Source organism: Miniopterus natalensis, chromosome 8 (genome assembly GCF_054644295.1).
Source record: "Miniopterus natalensis isolate mMinNat1 chromosome 8, mMinNat1.hap1, whole genome shotgun sequence".
Taxonomy (NCBI): domain Eukaryota; kingdom Metazoa; phylum Chordata; class Mammalia; order Chiroptera; family Miniopteridae; genus Miniopterus; species Miniopterus natalensis.
In genome coordinates, this window is record NC_142088.1 from 43540359 (window position 1) to 43560354 (window position 19996).

Below are 19996 nucleotides of genomic sequence, written 5' to 3' on the forward strand. Positions count from 1 at the left end.
CATCCATCTTCAGAATTTCTGTAGTGAAAGCGACAATGCCTTAAGAATACTAATCACTTCAAAGACGGCTTGATTGAGCTAAATGAAACCGTACAGCATTAAGGCACCATGTCCCAGGAATATTAAAATGGGGCATACTAACTACAGAACTGTCCTAATGCTTCTGCTACATGGCAACACTGAGCAATGGATTACTCTGCCTGGTGCTGTAAGACCACATTCTCTTTCTTGAAACTCTGAAAGGACTGTTAATAATACTGTAATCCTAAAGCACTTAGCAAACGATGGCTCGCCGGCCAAATCCAGCAGGCCATCTGTTTTTATACAGCTCATGAGTTTAGAATAGGTTTAAAATTTTTAAATGATTGGAAAAAATTTTTTAAGAATAATGCTTCATGACACTTGAAAATGATGACTTCAAACTTCAGTATCTATAAATAAAGTTTTATTGGAACCCAGCCATGCATGCACATTTGCATTGTCTAGGGCTGTTTTTGTGCAACAGCAGCAGAGTTGTAATTGTGATAAGGTTCGTGTGACCTAAAATATTTACTTTCTGGCCATTTACAGGAAAAGTTTGCTGACTCATGCTCCAAAGTTAAAACTGACCTGAATACAACCCACTGATTTGAAACCATTCAGGATAGTCAGGAACAGTCTTGAACACCAAGACAGTCACTCTCTCAACCAAATTTGAGCAATAACAGGCCAGACTAACTACATACTTTGGATGATGGAAATTGTTCATCAATCTGGGGATGGTTTTGTATTAATGAAGAATAACCAACAGCCACAAAACAACTCAACCCTGCACAATTCAAGAACTAAGAGGTCGGCCTCCAATTTCATGATTAATTTTTTTCCAGACTCCTGATCAGCATCGACACACTACCGATAATGTATCCCAGTACTGAAAAAATAAAGATGTCATTTTTCTAGATGAAGGTATTTTCTTAATCTCCCATTCTAAAACCACATCAATCTCCAGGAGAACTCTGATGGCGAACTTTGTCAAAGATGTTCGCATCATGATCTGATGGAAACAATAATTGAAGCTGAATTTTCTCTTTGGCAAATTTTGCCCATCACCAGAGTGTGGACTATATGGAAGATTCTAAAACAGTTTACAAATATTCGGTTGGTTTTTCTGCAAACAGGTGGCTGAGTTATAAAAACCTGTTGAATATATTCACCGCACAATTTCCTCAGATCAAAGACTGATCTGAAATACAGGAATATGAGACTCAACTTGTTTCCTGTACAACCCTGATCCTGTTTGCCCTCAATTATTAGGCTCCACTATCTTACTGAGGTCACAAGATAGCATTGCTTATTTGTCCAAGTAAAACAGCTACCAAATAAAAACAGTGACTGAGTTGTGGCACGAAGGCAACTGGTTAAGCCACTCATTTCTCATGCTGAGTTATCCTCAGTTCAATGGAATCACAAATTAAGATCATCACAGGGCTTCTTTGTAGAAATGAAGTCACAATTTCAAAACATTCCCAGACTTTGGTCATTGTGCTACCACTAAACAGAAGCATCCAGATATGGCACCATTTGGGGGTAATTTTAATCAGCATCAACTCTAAGATGGAATTCCTAAACAAAAGACAATCTTGGGTCCTCGACTTCAGCAGGCTCCATATGGAGCAAACTTCAATCCAAATAAATTACTACTGATCTGTGAAGTGTGACTCATCTTCCTCCTAGATTTCCAGGTTACCATATGGGATATTTATCTGTCCAGTCAACTGAAGACTGCTGAAATGAAAGCATATATGTTTACTCCCAGATGTGTGCTATTAAACCCACTGTGCAATATTCAAAAATCATGAGCACAGGTAGGGCACAAACGAGAGGAAAGCCATTTATTCTGAAAATTTATCTCTGCCCCTTCCTGAGTCATCTTACAGATATTTTTATTACAGATATTAATTTTTATGTTATCTGGATGCAATTGTTGGAGAAGGAAGGCAGATTTTCAGCAGCCTCAAAGTGTAATCCCCCAGCTAAATGGCTCCCAGTCAGAACCAGTTTCTCCTAAAATGTCTCACATGGCATCTCATTTTTATAAATTCTTTACTCCACAAAAATCTCTACTTCAGTTTTCAATAAACATTGAAATGTTTCTGGAAGAAATATTCATCAAAACGAATGCAGCTGTAAATGACTGACATAGGCATGAAGGAGAAAAAATATCACGTCAGTGTTTCAACACATTCCTTGCTGAACAGTTTCTCCTACTCGGTCCTTCGGCGTTAAATGGGTGTACCCAAAATTGGACATGCCAGCAGATGGTTACAGGCACTGTCTGGCATGTATCTCGGTGCATTCTACACTGCTGACAGATGAAATATAATTCCCCTGAAGGGATTTCATATTTTCTAAAATAGTACTTATATAACAGAAAAACTAGAATTTTTCCATTGGGGCCCTATATCTATAAGCTCCAAATTTGTGTTGTCCTGCTTTTTTAGTAGTTTTGAACAGCAGTCCTCTCTTCTCAGAGATCAGTGCTTCTTAACCAGGGAGGTGTGTCATCAGTATTCACGGTATTTCTTCCAAGATATGCATGTCCAGACCCCACCTGAGTCCCCACACTTAATCAGACATGCTGGGCATGGGCATGTGTACAAATTCTGAAAAGCTTACCAGGTGATTAGGAAGCGCATCCCTGGTTAAGAATGGCTTTCCCAGATTACTTTTTAAATTGATCAGTGAATAACTATGACATACCTGTGTGCATGCGCAGAACAATATAATTCTGCTTTACCCTTAGTGGTGTTATCTAGATGCACTTCTTTGCCATCCCATTCTTTCCCCTTGATTTCTGCATTTGAAGTTGGCTTGGAGCTTTCCATAGTTCAGTAATTTCCCCAGATGAATTTTAGGCTAAGTCAGTGTATGTTAGACGCTCTTCATTTGGGGGGCAGGATGCCAACTTAGATCAGCAAATCCTTCCAAAATAATGTCATCTGAACATACAGTCATTTGACAAATATTGATTCAACAGAGTCTATATGTTGTGGTAAAGGCTGAGAAGAATGCAAGAAAAACAAGATGTCGTTCTTGTGCCCTTAAGGAGCACAGATGATATAATTAGGGTGACAACAGATAGACAAGCTAAGAAAAGATAAATAACCACATAAGAGAACAGGTGATTCGGTATTAAATCACTAGCACTTACAATAAGGGCTCTAAGAATGCAGCAGAAGTAGCACTCATTCCAGACCCAACCGCTGTGCCTCATTTCCGAGAGGACCCGGGGTTTGAAGAAAGGAAATGGAGAAATGGGCGGCGCAGAGGAGTGCAGGTGTTCCCCACCAGGAACATGGTACACACCAAGGCGGGGATGGACTAAGTATAGACGGTGGAAACCTAGCCCTCTGGAAGGAAGGGGTCATTTCAAATTAAACGGATGAAGGCCAGCCTCTATCAGGCTAAGGAGCCTGATACTGATCCTACGGTTGTAGAAAAATCATTAAGGTTTTAAAGCAGCAGACCATGGAGATAATAGTATTTTAGGAAAATTACATTTTTGTAACAAACAAAATATCTATGGGTATGAAATAGATAATGAGACCTATGAGAGCCATTCGGACTGGGCCCATAGCAGGGGCTTTACAAAGAACTAATGGCTCTCAGGGGTGACAACAGATTTGTTTGGTTTGTTTCCAGCCTGTAACAGAATGGAGGCATACAAACAAGAGGTGAAAAAGAGAAGTCAGGAGTAGAAGCGAATCAGAGTTCCTGTTGGAGATGCTTCAGAAGAAGCATTTGCACTGGACACATGGCTTTGGAAGGAGTTGGTGAGAGGAAAGAACTTCTGTACAGAGGATGGAAGGTAGAATGAGGGAAATAAGAGGGTGAAGACTGAATCTGGAGAAGTGGCCCATTAAACACCATACAGAAAATACAGAATAAATGATGCAAACAACAGCCCTCGGAAAGGCAGGAGAATCTAGTGACAACCCAGAGGGCGAGGGAGAAGAGTTTCAAAACAATGTTCATCAACACAGTCTCTGCAACAGAGAAGTCAAAGGCCACTGGCAATGACTCAGTTCTAGTCCCAGCAACCCGTGTGTGTGCTCTAACCCACAACTGATCTTTATCGTTTCATCTTTAGTTACTGACTGTGCATGCCAATCATTTAGCACACATATCTGGTTATTTTTCAATGCTTGCGAATGACCCTCATGTATTCAGATATTGCGTCTTATCTGACACTATTATAAATAAACCTCCTGAGGGAAGAGATCATAATTGATACTTTTGTGCACCCCCACACCCCACATTGTGCCTTCACATTGCCATGCCTCTAGCAATCATTTACAAATATTTTTAACTAATTGTCACTGTGACCATCCTGGTAATCGTGTTATGCAGATAAAGACAGTTGAATTCAGGGAGAAGACGTAGACATCGGTATAGCATTGAGCTTTGCCACTCAAAGTGTGGCCTGTGGACTAGCAGCATGGCCTGGGAACTTGCTAAAAGTGCAACCTCGGCTGCCATCCAAGAGCGGCTGAATCAGAATCCGCACTTTAACAGGATCCAGGTGACTGACTCCTACACATACTGTTGTAGACTCAGCATAGTGTAGAAAGGGCCAGCACTGAGTTACCAAGGAGGTTAGTGGCAATCGGGGAAGATGGCACCAGAGTTTCAGTTTGTGGGCTTGTGCTAAGACCGCACTTCACCCCTGCTCAGACCCACAGCTCAAGGATGGAGCCCAGGCCCTTTGCATATGTGGCAGGACCAGGCCAGGAAGCAATCCCAGCTTCTGAGCAGGAGCCCATGTGCATAAATCCTTCCTCTATGAACTGCCACTGATTTCAGTTATAGGAAGAGCTTTGCAGATTGTATCTACTAGGTTGTTTTTCCACGTTTTGTAAATATTCTGACCTCCTGAAGATCCTGTTTATGCCCCCCATATTTATCCAGTCCTAGTATTTACGATACTATTCTGCCTCTCATCATTCTATAAGATTAGGTTTCCCTCTAAGCTTTAGATTACAATTGCTAAAATATTTTTTGGGCATAACTGAAAGCTAGACCTGAAAAAGTGACTTTAACTCCAAATAGAAAGAGCCTGCAATGGAGGGAGCTACACTGACAGCACTTCTGTTAAATGACCAGGTATCAAGAAAAAGCTCCCAAAGGAAAGAACCGTTAGACAAAGGCACTGTTGTATCCCAGAGGATGAAAACCAACTAGAACCTTCCTCTTGGGGGGCATGCGCTCAATGCTCCAAAATTCCTTTCTCTAACTTTCCTGTAGATAAGTATTTTGAGTGTCACTACTTCAAAATATCACTGTGCTAGAAGAGTTCTCTGTGAGTCTTCTATTATTTTTAACAGCTTCACTGATATATAATTTACACACCATAAAGTTCACGTTTCAGAAATAGAAGAGACTTTCATTCCATCCCCCACCTTCAAGCAATGCTTCATTAAACTCACCCAGGAATATAATACAGCCATTTCTTAAATCTCCAGGAATATAGGCCATCAGCATTACTCCCTGATAATATATCCTAGTATCTCAGCTTTTATCAGTGGAAAGAACATCATGACAAAGTCTGCTCTATTAAAATTCAAACTATAAATGTAATGACTTTTAGTGCTGCATTTCAAAGGTGGCTGACTGAAAATGCCATTGTAGGCTCTGTAATATGCCTACTTTATAGGAACTCCATGCAAAAGTCAACTTCATTTATTGCATCCAAAGTGGAAAACACAAATTCGTACCAACTATTCCTTGTTTTTCATGGACTATTTTCCCTCCAAATAGCATGCTTTCTAGAGGTTGCTGGAGCACAAGCCTTTATTTTTTCACCTCAGGGATGGTATGAGTTACTAAATAGATTTTTCTTTCAAAAAGAGAAACAGCAACTTACATGCTCTCACAGAACCTTGTCAGCGTGCTTGGCTTCTCCTGATTGCGTCTTTGTCGAAACCAGCGCTGAATGCTGCGAACATCCCAGTCCAGCTGCTTGGAGAGGCCTTCCAGTCTCTTTTCATCAGGATGCTATGAAACAAGGTACATACCAGGAAAATCATTTTCATCTTCACCATAAATAGATCTGCCCTTGCCTACAGTTGAGATCTTTTTTTCTATATATACCATTTCCTACTGAAATTTCTACATTTACTACTGAGGACGTAGGCCTTCCATTAGCAGCATGAACATAAATAACCACTGAGGACAAGAAAAGTTATTCATTGTAACATAACATTGAAAAATACGAATCTTGCTCCAATGCTTGCACTTCTTATCAGCAACAAAGATTCAAATGGGGCAGCCAACTGGCTGAGTTAGCTCCCTTAGCCTGCAAGGAAAGGAGTTTCAAAACAAAGTTCAACAACAAAGTTTTCTGCAACAGAGAGGAAAAGTCCCCCTTAGGTGAATTAGCAAAGAGGCATCATTTCAATATTTCATTTTCTCAGAGGAGAAAAAAAGCTGTACCCAATTATCATTTATCAGGAAATAACAAAAAGCATGGAATAATCTCAAAACACCTCGCCTTAGCATAAGGTACCAATTCCACCACAAAATCTATTTTCTCTCTCCCCTCTCCTCTGTTCTTCACTCACACATTTTTCCTCTGTTCCTTCTCCTGGTCATTCCTTTTGACCAGGTCCCCATCAAACCTTTTACAAGGATTATGCACAACTTGACACAAACTCGGTGAGGTGCAAAGAGATGCTATTTATGCTTCCATGTGATGATAAATGTTGTCTCTCACACATTTCTGTGACATTAGGAGATGACCTCGCTCCAAGGACCTACGTCTCTGAGCCTTGATTTCCTTGCATGTTTAAAAAAAGGGTTATTTATCCACCTAAATGGGATGGAGGGCCAAATGTAGAAAATGTATGTAAAGCTCAGCAAATGTTAGTTCCCCCCCTTTCCTGCCCTTCCCTTCTCTTCAATCTCTTAGAGAGCACGCTGCCAAAAATTATGGGAGGGAGACCTGCCACACAATACTATTAAACTAATTTAGCTCTAGTCTTTATTTATTCTACCTTTGCTTTCATATTAAGGAGATGTTATTGATCAGAGGAAATAACAAAAACAGGGGAAGGCAGACCACTGTTCAGCATTCTTGTTATGAGGGTAGAATGTTCACATGACATCTTTTAAAGCATCTCAATCAATTCAAGGTGTCCGACAGACAGGAAACAGCCGATGGCCTTCGTGTTATGACTGAGGTTATAAAATGTGCTGAGCTTGTGTCTGTAAAAGTTATTTGCCAACTTTCAATAAAGCATGTAGGTTGAGGTGTTTTTATTAGTAGTCATGACACCGTTTACACTCTCCTTCCATGTCTCTCCTAATTAAAAAATATGGGAGAAAGAAAATGTGCAGCCTACAATATGCCCTGAATATACCATTTCCCTAGAAGACTTCATTTTTCATTTCAATTTATTTTCTAAGTTTATGACTAGGTAAAACATTCACATGGTTCGCAAATTAAAAAATATCCAAAGTTTTACCTTCCTACTTTGTTTCTACTCTCTCAGTTCCTACTCTCCCCTTCTTACCAGGTAACCAGTTGTTAAATCAGATTCTTTCCAGACTTATTTTATGCAAATATAAGCAAATTTTAATATGTGTTCTTATATCTCCCTTGTCACATACATGCTTGCATGTTACACACATCATTCCAGACTTTGGGTTTTTCACTTTACAATGTGTCTTGAAATATTTCCATTATCAAAATATAAAGAATTCCCTCCTTCTTTTGTAGAACTGTAAGAATATGCCATAATTTACGAGTCCACTCCCTTATTAATGGACATTTTGCTGGCTTCCAAACTTCCACTACTATAAACAATGCTGCAATAAATAACCGTGTCATGGGTCACTTTTTACAGGCCATTTTATATACGGGTATAAATTCCTGGAAGTGAACATTGGAGATCAAAGGGTCTATGCATTTGCAATGTATTTAGATATTGAAAAATTCACCCTCATTAATAATTTCACCAACTAGTACTCTCACACAAGCAGAGGGCACATTTCCCAAAGCCTCATCAACAGAGTTTATTATCAGACTTCAATTTTTTTCAGGCATGATATATAAAAATACTATCTCAGTATATTTTTAAATTTGATTTCCTCTTTTATGGAGAAGCATCTTTTCATGTGTTTTAAAAACCATCTATATTTCATTTTTATGAGCAGTCTTTTTATATCTATTATTCATTTTTTTCTTGATTTGTAGGTACTGTCTCTATTGATTTGTAGAATTTCTTCAATTATTCTTTAATTTCTCCCATTAAATCTCTGTGTGTACTTTGTAGCAATGTGTCATTTGTGCTTGATAGTTAGTTTATGGTGTTTGTTTGCTTGTGTTTTTTACTTGCATAAGTTTTCTAAAAAACATATTTGAGTTTATGAATCATTTGTTATAGCTTCTGAATCTGGGTCATAATTAGAAAAGATTTTTCTGTTCTAAATGTCCAAGAAATTCTCCCACATGTACAGTTTTTATTCTAATGCATTTATTGTTTTTATTTTTACATTTGATCTTTAGAACATTTGGAATATATCCTAGTATATAGTGGGAAGTATGAATCTAACTTTCTTTCCAATGGCTACCCAGATAGCCCAAAACCATTGTTCATCTTTTTCCCATGAGAAACTGAATCTATTCTTCCATTGTTCTATTATGTTTGTGCAAGTATATGCAGTTAGGTTACTCAGAAATCCTTACTTATTTTTCTATAAGAACTTTAGAATTAGCTTGTCTAGTTTCAAACTATAAACAAATGGTCAAACAAGAAAACGTGTTGGGATTTTTAATAAGGTTATACCGAGTTCTTAAAATTAACGTAGAGTGAACTGACATCTTTACTCAATTTGTCTTTTGTGTCCTTTAACAGTGTTTCAAATTTCCTAACATATACCTTGCACATCCTTGTTACATTTATTCCTAGGGATATTATCTTTTTGGGAATTTTGTAAATAAAGAATTTTCTTATATCTTCTAACTGCTTAATGTCTGCGTGTATATATGGTTACTAATTTCGTGATAATATTTCACATCATTTGTGGTTAATTTTCCTGGTATACAGTCATATAATAGCATATTACTAGAATGGTAACTCTATAAACAAGGGACATTTTAGTCTTTTTCCACCAGTACCTAGAATATAGTATGGTCTCAATACTTCTTGAATGAATGAATAAATCTTCTCATAACCATGGCTTTATCTGCTCCTTTCTAATTTTTATGCTTTGATTTTCTTTCTCTTATCTTTTTGCTAATTAAATATAAAACTTAGTACTATGTAAAACGGTGGCTATAAACATCCCTGTCTGTTCCAGACATTACTGGGAATGCCCCCTTGTTTCTCATTAAGCAAGAGGCCAGATCTGGGTCTGATATACAAATGTACTTATCATATAAAGGAAACCACCTCACCCTAGTGAGATAATTTTATTTCAATCAAAACGATGTTAGGTTTCAGGATCCATGGAGATGATCATGTACTTTTTTCTCCTTAGATCAATTAATATGATAAATTATTTAAATAGATGTTTAATACTGAATTCAGGGAAGGAAGGCCTTGCATCCTAGAATAAACCCTATTGGATGATGATGAATAATTCTTTTAATGTGCAGCTAAGTCTGCCTGCAAATTTTTTCCCCATCAATATTAATAAGTACAATGGTCTCTAGTCTTATTTTTGTGTGAAATCTTTGTGAGACTTTGATATTAATGTTTTATTGCTACATTAAAAAACTGGATGGTTTTCTTAATTTTCTATGCTTTGGGATAGTTTAAAATAGCATTGGAATTTCCTGCTCTTTAAGAGTGTGTTAGAATTTTCTTCTGAGAGCATCTGAGCCTGGTACTTCTTTGCAGTTTAGCTCTTTGATTTACACACACACACACACACACACACACACACACACACGCACACACACAATGCAAATTATAGTTGGTAAATTATATTTTCCTAGAATAATTTACATTTTATCCAAGTTCTTATATTTTATTTTCAATGTTAATAGAAATATATCTTTTTTTATTTCCCTCCATGTCTGTGATTATTGACTATTAGGTTAATTATTGTGTTGTAAATTTATTCTTTTTTTTCTTAATTGGGTAATCTGACTTTCTATAAAACATTAAACAGATAAGGTACTTTTGGATTAATCTTCCAATCTACAGTGTTGCTAACTCAGTTCTCCCATTTATCTTTATTAATTTCTTCCTTTTGCTTACCATCATTTATTTTGTTGTCATTTTTCTAATGTTTATTAAGTAAGTGGTTAACTATATTTTTATATATACATGAGTTTTCATCTGGGCACGCCTTTGGTATGTATACAAATACACATACGTATGTGTGTATATATGTAATGCTTCCATCATCACTGTTTTCTAAATATTCTGAAATTTTATTATTACTTAAGAGTTGACTGAGAAAGCAAGAAGATTTCTGCTTTCTAGTATTATTAAATTGTGCCTACTTTTAAAACTTACTTCAGTTTTGTATATAATAAAAGGTGAAATTTTGTAAATATGTAATAGGCACTTGAAAAAGTATGGTCTATATTCAAAGTAGAGGGTTCTAAATGTACCTCTTAGATCTTCCTCATTAATTATGTTTTATTAGAATTTCTATATTCTGCTTTATATTTTATTCACTTGATTTGTCATGACCCAAAGATAAATTTAAATTTCTATTGTTTCTTTTTTCATTATTTTTTGAGTATATGGATACACTTATATTCAATGCATGTATATTTATAACTATTTTATCTTCATTGTGAAATGTATCCTTTAGCAATAAAAAGCTAACTCTTCATTTCATTTAATCCTTCCTGACCTTAATTCCGCTTTTCTATAAAAATAGAAACTCTACTTTCTATTACTTATATTTGCCGATATACTTTTACTCATAGTCTTATTTTCAATGTTTTTTAATCACTATATCTTATCTCTTATAAGCTATGTGACCCAAACCGGAATTATTTTTATTAGATGAGTCAAATCATTTACATGTATTAATATAATTGAAAAGTTTGTTTATAGTTCCCTCAATTATGGTATACTTTCTCTTTTGATAGTTAATTTTTAAAAATTTTACCAAATATGGTTTGTTTTATTTTCCTTCCTTTTTGTGGGTATTTTTTGTTTTAATGACTATTCATGTGATCATAATACTCTTCTGTTTGTTTTCAGTTAATAATAATTTCATATGAGCAATATTTCCTCTCCCTCTCCCACCCAACATTAGTCAATAATTTTATCTCTCTTAGAGTTTACTCTGGTGTTGTTAAATGTGCACAATTGTACTTCTATTACTTGATTTGGCTGCTTAAACTAATATGCTTGGACCACCTGCTACCAGAGATTAAGCATTAGTAAATTTACTCTACCTCTCACCTTCTTTCCCCTTCCCCTCTCAATTACTGTTGTATCATTTCTACATTGTGAGAGCACATAACATTTATGGCCTGCCCTGCCTGTTCTGTAGTCCTAACCCTCACATTTCTTTCTTAGTTCTAAAGTTTAAGTGTATTCAAAGCTCGCTAACATTCCCAGGTCATCTCTTGGTCAGCTGAAATTATGATAATAATTTCTCCAAAGGACTCATGGGAACAATTCCCCCAAATTTTTTCACTTTCAAATCTGTCGTTAGCCTTTACTCAGGAAAAACAATTTGCCTATATATAAAATTTTTAGTTCACATTTTCCTTGAAAATGCTGTTCTGTTGAATGTTGCCATATACAGAGGATTAAAGTCATGCTGATATTTTCCCCTAAATAACTGATGTGATTTTTGGTTTGTCTTATCAAAGAATTATTCTTTTGTTTTTCAAGTATAACAATTTTAATAATATAAGTCTTCGTGGTAGGTAACCTTCTTGGGTCAATTTTTATGACATTTTCATTAACATATTAAAATAAATCTCCATTTATTTTAAGATAATTTTCTTGAATTATATCTTTCAATATTTATTCTATTTTGCTTTTCCTTAAGGAATTTCAATTATGCAGATGCTGCATCTGTCTGGTGTATACATCTAATTATTTTTAGCTTTTTTTGTTTCATTTAATTCAGTTTTATTATTTCTACACCCATGTTTCTTGTTGAGTTTTCTGCAGTGTCTAGCATTTGCTGTGTTCTTTCCAATTTTGTCTTCATTTCTGTGATAGTTTTAGAACTTTCTTCCTGAACCTACCAGCTCACATTGCATCTCTTTCGTTCACCAACCATTTTTTTCTTTAAGTGTTGTATTTCTTTTTTGTAGTTTCCCTTCAAAGAGTTATTGCTTTTTTTAAATTTATGGTAAAATATTTTATCACAATTTTCATTTGCCCTGTGGCCTCATTTTTTCTAGTGACAATTTTCGTTGATAAGCATTGCTATACATTCTTTTCCTTGTCTTTGGTGCTGTGTGTGTTCCCTTTTTATTACTCATAATTGAGGGAGTTGGATTTTCTTGACTAGTTCCTAGCAGTATGAGGAGCAGGGAGAGTACTTTTGCAGTTTCACTGCCACCAAGGTAGACTAACTTCAGAGGACGTGCCATCCACATGGTTTCCTGTGTACTTCTTCCCCCTCTCTGAATTAAACTGAGTCCAGGAGGACATCTGCCAGCCTTGCTCACCAGTTCCTGTACCTAGTGTGGCAAACACTGTGGATACAGCTTTTGTCCTACCTTCAAGAACTGTCTTTTTTGCCGACTTTCCTGAAATCAACCCTCGCTGGGCCCTCCATCCATACTTCATGCTTTTCACTTCCTGCTATTTGGCTTCTGCTCAACCCCAACCATTGTTTGTTAGCTTTCATACATATTTTGAAGTCTAAAGAGAATGTATCTCTTAGTTTGTCAAAAGTAAAGTTATTTTTTTGAGTGTGTATATTTTTAGTATTGTTTTTTAATTCTATTTCACAGGGTATTTTTTTGTCTTTTTTAATATCTCCACAGAAAGAAATGAAAAAAGCTGACTTACAGAGACATTTTTATACCAGAAATACCTAGGTGAATTTTAAGAATCATAACCAGTACTGGGAGGGGAAAATGAAGTATAAAGGAAAAAAAGGTGGTAGGTATAAGAGGTAAATGAGGAAGAACAAATTATAGGAAGTTTTCCTATATATTTTAAAACAGTATAACATACCCAAGTGGATTGTAATATGATTTCTCTGGACCATTAAACCTGGTTTCATAGTTGACAGATATAGTCTTCTCTCAATGGTTCAAGGATTGAATTGATTAGAAAAGTGAGGCTATTGGAATATGGCAGGAGAATTCCCAAAAGATACATATATATGCATATATATATATATATATATATATATATACACACACACACACACACACACACATATATATAAACACACACACACACACACACACACACACACAGTATATATCCTTGACCTGGAACCATGGTCAAGGGCAGGATGCTGGATGATCACTCAGACACATACACATGTTCCAACCCTCCAAGTCCTGCTACTTCTATTCTGGTCACCCTATCACTTTCTCATATCACAAATTACACTGGAGAACTACAAAGAATTCAATGAAAAACAGCTACAACTTTTGCTGCATTTATAACATAAGGCTCTTGTTTTAATTATGTTAAAACTTCCAAAAGAATCACCTTGGAAACTAAGAGAATATGATCATTAAAATTAGCTACAGTCTCCAAAGCAGTTAACCTACCTGCAACTCCTCCTTTCATTACCTTTATAAAAGAAATTTCTCCAGTAATCGTAATAAACATAAAGCAAGGGAAATAAAATGTCCACGGCAGGATTTCTAAAGGGACGCATAGCATTTAGGGAGAAAAATCACTTTATTATACATTCAGAGCAGTTTGCAAGGAGAATAAAAATATGTTGTAATCACATTAAGAAGTGAACCTGAGCCTGGCCAGGTGTGGCTCAGCAGTTGAGCATCTACCTAGGATTTAGGAGACTGCGGTTCGATTTCCAGCCAGGTCACATGCCCGGGTTGCGGGCTTGGTCCCCAGCAGGGGCCGTGCAGAAGGCAGCCAATCAATGACTCTCATCATTGATGTTTCTCTCTCTCTCTCCCTCTCCCTTCCTCTCTCTGAAATCAATAAAGACATATTTCAAAAAAAAAAAAAAAAGTGAACCTGATACCTTCCTACACAACTGCATTTTTAGGGGTAGAAAGGTGTTTCACTGCAGTAAACTGATAGAGTAAGTAAAAATGCAAGGTTTTTCTTAGTACTTTCTTCCTTTAAAAACTGTAGGATGTGCCCCTTCAGGATAAACCTGGCTGTCTGAAACTACCAAAATTACTTTTCTTAAAATTCCATTCATTCTTCTCTCCTTCCTAGCAGAGACATAAAACAAAACAAAACAAAAAACACCTGGAGCTTCTTGTACTTTTCCAGGAAAAATACCATTTCTAAAAGGACAGTGGGAAAAACCCTAGAGAATCTTGGCAGGAACAAAGATCATAAAATAAACAAAAATGTTTGAATATTTGAATGAATATTATGAAGACAAGAGACAAATGATACGAATGGTTAGCAACGCAGATACCAAAAAAGGAATGAAATTTGCTGAACACTGTCAAATCCCATCTTAAATGCCTGAGTGATTCTCCCAGGAAAATGAAAGAGGGAACCATGTGTTACACAAACAAATTAACCATTTATCATATAAACACACAGTACTTCTCACAGAATGATACACTTCTGGTGTTTTCTACTTTTTTGTCCATGCAAGAGTAAGATACCAGAGACACATGGTGAGACTAAGATATTGGGATGGGGTAGTTTGCTTTAGTTTCTCATGGCTTTGGACCGAGGGTTTCTGACTTCTGCCTTTCTCCTCCGCTCTGTGTTCTTAGGGAGATAGCAGTTGGGGTGCAGGGCAATCTTTGTCTATCTCTTCTCCCTTCCTGCTCTCCTCTTCCCACTCCTAGTTTGGACCAGAGTGACTGTCTTGTCTCCTATTTTCTCCACAGTGAATCTATAACTTACCACTCTCCTGGCCCTCATTCTCCCTCCCTCCCTTCATGTTGCAACTCTTCTTGCCTTCAATTATTCCTTTTTTTCATACTTGCCTGTGTACCACAACGGCTAGAACATACAAACCTGGCTATAAGCAAATAAGCACATTTTTTCACATATACATTAATTACATTCCTCATCTCTACTCATTCGCCTCTACGAAGTCCCTGCCAATTGTTATGTGTACTGTTTCATGTCACATGAGATTAAAAGAGGCACAGAGTTAGATTAATCACTACCTAATTTATACTATTCTTCACAGACAAGCTTCTGAAATCAACTTGAGAGTAAACAAACAGGTCTCAAACGTGCCCCCATTTATTCGGCTCCTACCCATTTAGATCTAGTCACAGTGCCTGTGTGCTTTCTGAGAGCGCACTTCCCAGCATGAGGATAGGCAAAAGTTCATTCTGAAACCCAAGGGAGAATGGGATGAATGATTTCGCACTGAGAACTGTGGCCATGACAGTTCACGTCCCAGGAAAGGAGAGCCTTACCTTTGTGATTGCAGTGAAGACCTTCTCCAGAATGGCATTAGGCTGGGCAACCTGTGGTCCACTGGCCTGAATGTTGAGGGCTATCGCACATGGTTTGGCTACAAACCTAAAAAAAAAAAGTCATAAGTTATTCTTTCTATAGCTGTTCTTAATGTCACCAGTTACACATTACTCAATTTGTCCCAAAATAGCATTTTATAGGTGGACATTGACAACACTTAGATTTAACTGTTTTCTTCTTTAGTCCTTAGCTGTAACAGTAAAAAAAATAAAAAATAAAAAATCCTCTTAAAACTTGATCCTCAAGTTCTAATGAGACTGAACAACAGATAGGAAGACTATCAAATGACAAAATAAGCATATAAGTGAGATATATAAACAAAACAAAACATGATTTGGGAACAGCATAGTTTATAGCCTTTTTACTGACACTTGACATGTTACGTTTTTACTATGAGAAAGTATTTACTGGGCATCTGATTACACATGCAGAGAGTGTGCTTTTGATCGTCCCAGGCATAAAAATGACCATTTATGTTTCTATAATCCAAGTGTTCTATATTCAGCCCCAATTCTTTATGACTTCTTAAACTTTTCTGCTTTGCAGTTTTTGCTTCTTTCTCATAAGGAGCAATGAAGGATGTCAAACAGCATGGTGTCCCAGACAAATTGAAAAGCCTGAAATGACTGCGAGCATCAACTGCGCTGTTTTTATCCTAAACAAATGCCTATGTCAGGGATGGGAAGACAGCTTCAGTCCTGGCCATGTTTGATGTGTGAGCGAGGTACCAAAGGAGTGCAGGTGGAGGGCAGGGGGCCCCAAAGGTATGGTGATATGTGTCTAAAACTTTTTTAAAAAGAAAATGCAAATTTAAGAGCTGTTTTTGTACTAAATGTTCAAGAAATAAGGCTCTGTAAATGTTCCTTTTTATTGTGACATTTAACATTCTCTACTAATACAAAATAATACAATAATATAATATGAAAGTATCACCAAGATTCATTTAATGTTGGCCAAGGGCAGCAAGTGATAAATGTACAAAACAGATCAAGAGTAAATCTTAGCCCTGTTGGGCATGGCTCAGCAGTTGAGCATCGATCTAGGATCTGGAAGATCGAGGTTCGATCCCCAGTCGGGGGGCATGCAGGAGGCAGCCGATCAATGACTCTCTCATTGATGTTTCAACTCTCTCTGAAGTCAATAAAGATATTTAAAAAAAACAAAAGAGTAAATCTTAGTTAGATGAAGCACTTTTTAACAACAGTTGATGAGATTATAGAACAGTAAACAAAGAAGATATTTAAGAGTCAAGAAGTTCACTCATCAGAGTCTCTTCAAAAGCAACTTCCTCACCTTTGCTATCACCTTCCAGCAACTTACAAAAGCATTCAAAAAGGTTCTTTTAGTATCTACTGTGCTATACCATGTTGTACACCTCTCTCTTATCTCTTTTTAAGCTTCAAACTACTTTTTTAAAACTCTTTCTAAATTTTGAGAACTAATGAAATAGTATATTAAAGGGCATATCCCGTGATCACCAAACATTACACTTTGATAATCAAAATTATTAAATAAATATCATGCTTAGTAAACAGATTTTTAAAGCAATGTCCAAAGGTTAGGTGGTAATTGTCTCTACTACTATCCGGCTGTGGAGCCCTAGCTGCAGAAATTAATTTCTCTGTGCCTCAATATATTTATATGTAAAAAATTATAATAATTACATATGTATGTAAAGTGCGTGTGTATACAAACACATGTTTAAACATCATGTTAAACATTTAAAATATGTTAAAACATAATGTCACATAGTCTCTTTGTATAAAATCACTGACGTTAGCCACGTGCATGTTTTTGTATCATAGCATTTACACACCAAGGTTTTTCTGGGCCAATTAACCCATTCAGCTTTCAGCTACACTGTGCCAAGCCATGTGCATCCAACAAGTTCTAAAAGTACAAGTTCTAAAAGCAAAAAAAAGAGACCAGAAACCAAGATAGGCAACTGAAAACAACAAGGGTATCCTGTAGAGTAGCCTCTTGTCTCAGTTTGCACTCACAGTCTGCTTGTCCTTGCATTGCTATTAATGGCACCACCTTTACTGACAAAAGCAGTATTTGCTATATTGCCGCAATATTTTTTTTAAGTGTCCTCATTTGGACAATAAATTGTAGTGATGACCATCATCTTGCCATCAGGGCCCTTGCTCATCTATTCCTGGCCTTCTCTCAGGACCCAAAACTTTCCAGCTCCCCCATCCATCCTCCTGGCCATCGAGGGTGCTGTGCCCACCCTTAGCAGAGGATGATATGCCGCCCTTAGCTGGTATGGACATGTGTGGCCCTCACCCATGTGTGTGTGGTCTCCATGACGGCAGGAATGGCTTTAGTGAAAGTCCGCATCTCCGGAGCCTGGCACACAAACTCCTGCAATACTCCCTCTGCCAGGTGAGGCAGGATTATCATCAGCCCTACTCTGCAGAGAGGGACAGAGAGATCAGTGGCCTCTGCCGCCAGGGGAAGGGAAGCAGACGATGGCATATTTTTCTCCCGGGAAGGTCAATGTTATCATCAAATCCCTGTCCTGATTTACTGGCCAGGCTAAATCTCCAAATCTGAGGACTAGGGGGGAGAACAGAGGTATGAGGAGTGACAGACAAATTTAACAGAATCAGTTTAAAGACTGAAGCTCTTTACAGTGTAAATGGCTCATGTTGGAGATGGGCAATAAGTCGAACCACATGAATCCTTTAAAGGAAGTTACTATGTTATAGAGTATCTTTATGTATATGTGTGGCATACTGTAGGCACTCACCAAATATTTGATGGATGAATGAAGGACTAAATCAGCTAATTCAATGGTAGGTAGCCTTACTATCTTTTCTACAGAGGCTGTGCATTATAACTCCCCTGAATACCCACAGCTCCTCGGGGTCCTATTTGGCACTAGAAGCCATTTCTGAAATTCCCATTGTCCCTCTGAAGTCAAAGCTGCCCCAGGAACGAGCACTTGTGTGGGCTCCACCAACACCTCACCAGGCAATTTCTTTTCAATTTACCTAGCAAGATAGCCAACCACTTAATTTCCAAGATTTAAAAAATTTCATAACATAGGCAGAAAACATTAATTTCAAATCCCATATGAGAGGAAAAAAAAGATGTAACTTCTGTCTTCCTAATAGTACCCCAGATTATATGAAAATACAGAAATTTTGTGTTTATTCTCCAAAGAACTGGTGAATCACTGCTAGCATTTTTCTTTTCAGAGAGCACATCAGACACCACATAAAACCCAAGACATAACTACCTCCTGTCATGGTCCATTAGAGAAAAGCTGGATTTTTTTTCCCCCCAACACTGTTCTGAAGAATTCTCTTTCATAAGGGTTGTCTTAAAAGAGAGAAAGAAATGGAGGGGGTGGGGGAGGAGAGTGCCTACAAATATAATAGTTGAAAGGAAATAGGCATTTTCAAGCTCTGAAGATTACCTCTACCTGGAAATGCTCATCTAATTACTTTTTTATCAAAGGCAGCGACACCACCTTCAAAAGATCAAACATCCATAAAGTACTTTCATGTAGTAAAGCATACTATTTGAAAGTAAATAAAATAAGAATGCAAGCTTTGAAAAATACTAGTCTCAATTTAAAAGCAGAGAAAAAAATCTAAGACATTCCTACTTTTTATTTGTATTGAACCACATGTATTTCGAGTTTTAAACATGAGTTGGACATCTCTGCACAGTGTTGAGGTAAGCTCTGGGCTGTGGTGTGGCTACAGGTATAAGGAAACAGGAAATGATTCTTGCACTCACACACATTTACAACATGGGAAAGGAGATTAATAAAAAAATTAATGTCCACAGTATTAATGTCAGTTCTAATGACTTAATACTATGTAATCACCATACTGGGGAGCTTGGCCAGAGACTTTTAGTCCTTTCTAACTCTAGTATTTCCTACACTTTTCAAAATCATTGGAAGGCTGTGGTGGTAGATACAAACCTACAGATGATAAAATTGTATAGAATTAAATCACACACACACAAGTACAAGGCTAACAGGGGAAATCTGAGTAAGTCTAATAGAATGTAACCATGTCAATACCCTGGTTGTGATATTATACGACAGTTGTACAAAATGCTGCCACTGGGGGAAACTGGGTAAAAGGTACATGAACTCAAGTGTATTACTTCTCAAAACTGCATTTGATTAAAAAATAACAATAATTGGAAGGGGCATTCTGTTTTTGATATGAAGAAATGAGGTTCTAATATACTGAATTTTCATCTTTAAAAAACTCTATACAACCCCCACCCCCACCCACCCCCAAAAACACACACAAAACTACCTGAGGGCTTGGCCTCACCCAAGGATATTTTTTCCATTGTTTTTCAGAGAGAGTGGAAGGGAGAGCCAGAAAGAAAGAGTCAGAAAGAAGAGGTCAGTGAACTTAAAGATAGGTCAATAT

The 19996-nt window shown here is 37.1% G+C and overlaps 1 protein-coding gene across 1 annotated transcript in view; it reads right to left on the reverse strand.

Moving 5' to 3' along the window:
- CERS6 (ceramide synthase 6) overlaps positions 1 to 19996 on the reverse strand; it is a 236077-nt gene that overhangs the window by 152926 nt on the left and 63155 nt on the right. The window contains exons 2-3 of the mRNA XM_016200210.2: positions 15527 to 15632; positions 5903 to 6033 (exon numbers count right to left, since the gene is read on the reverse strand). Of these exons, the coding sequence (XP_016055696.1) occupies positions 5903 to 6033; positions 15527 to 15632 (237 nt within the window). The remainder of the gene's footprint in view (positions 1 to 5902; positions 6034 to 15526; positions 15633 to 19996) is intronic.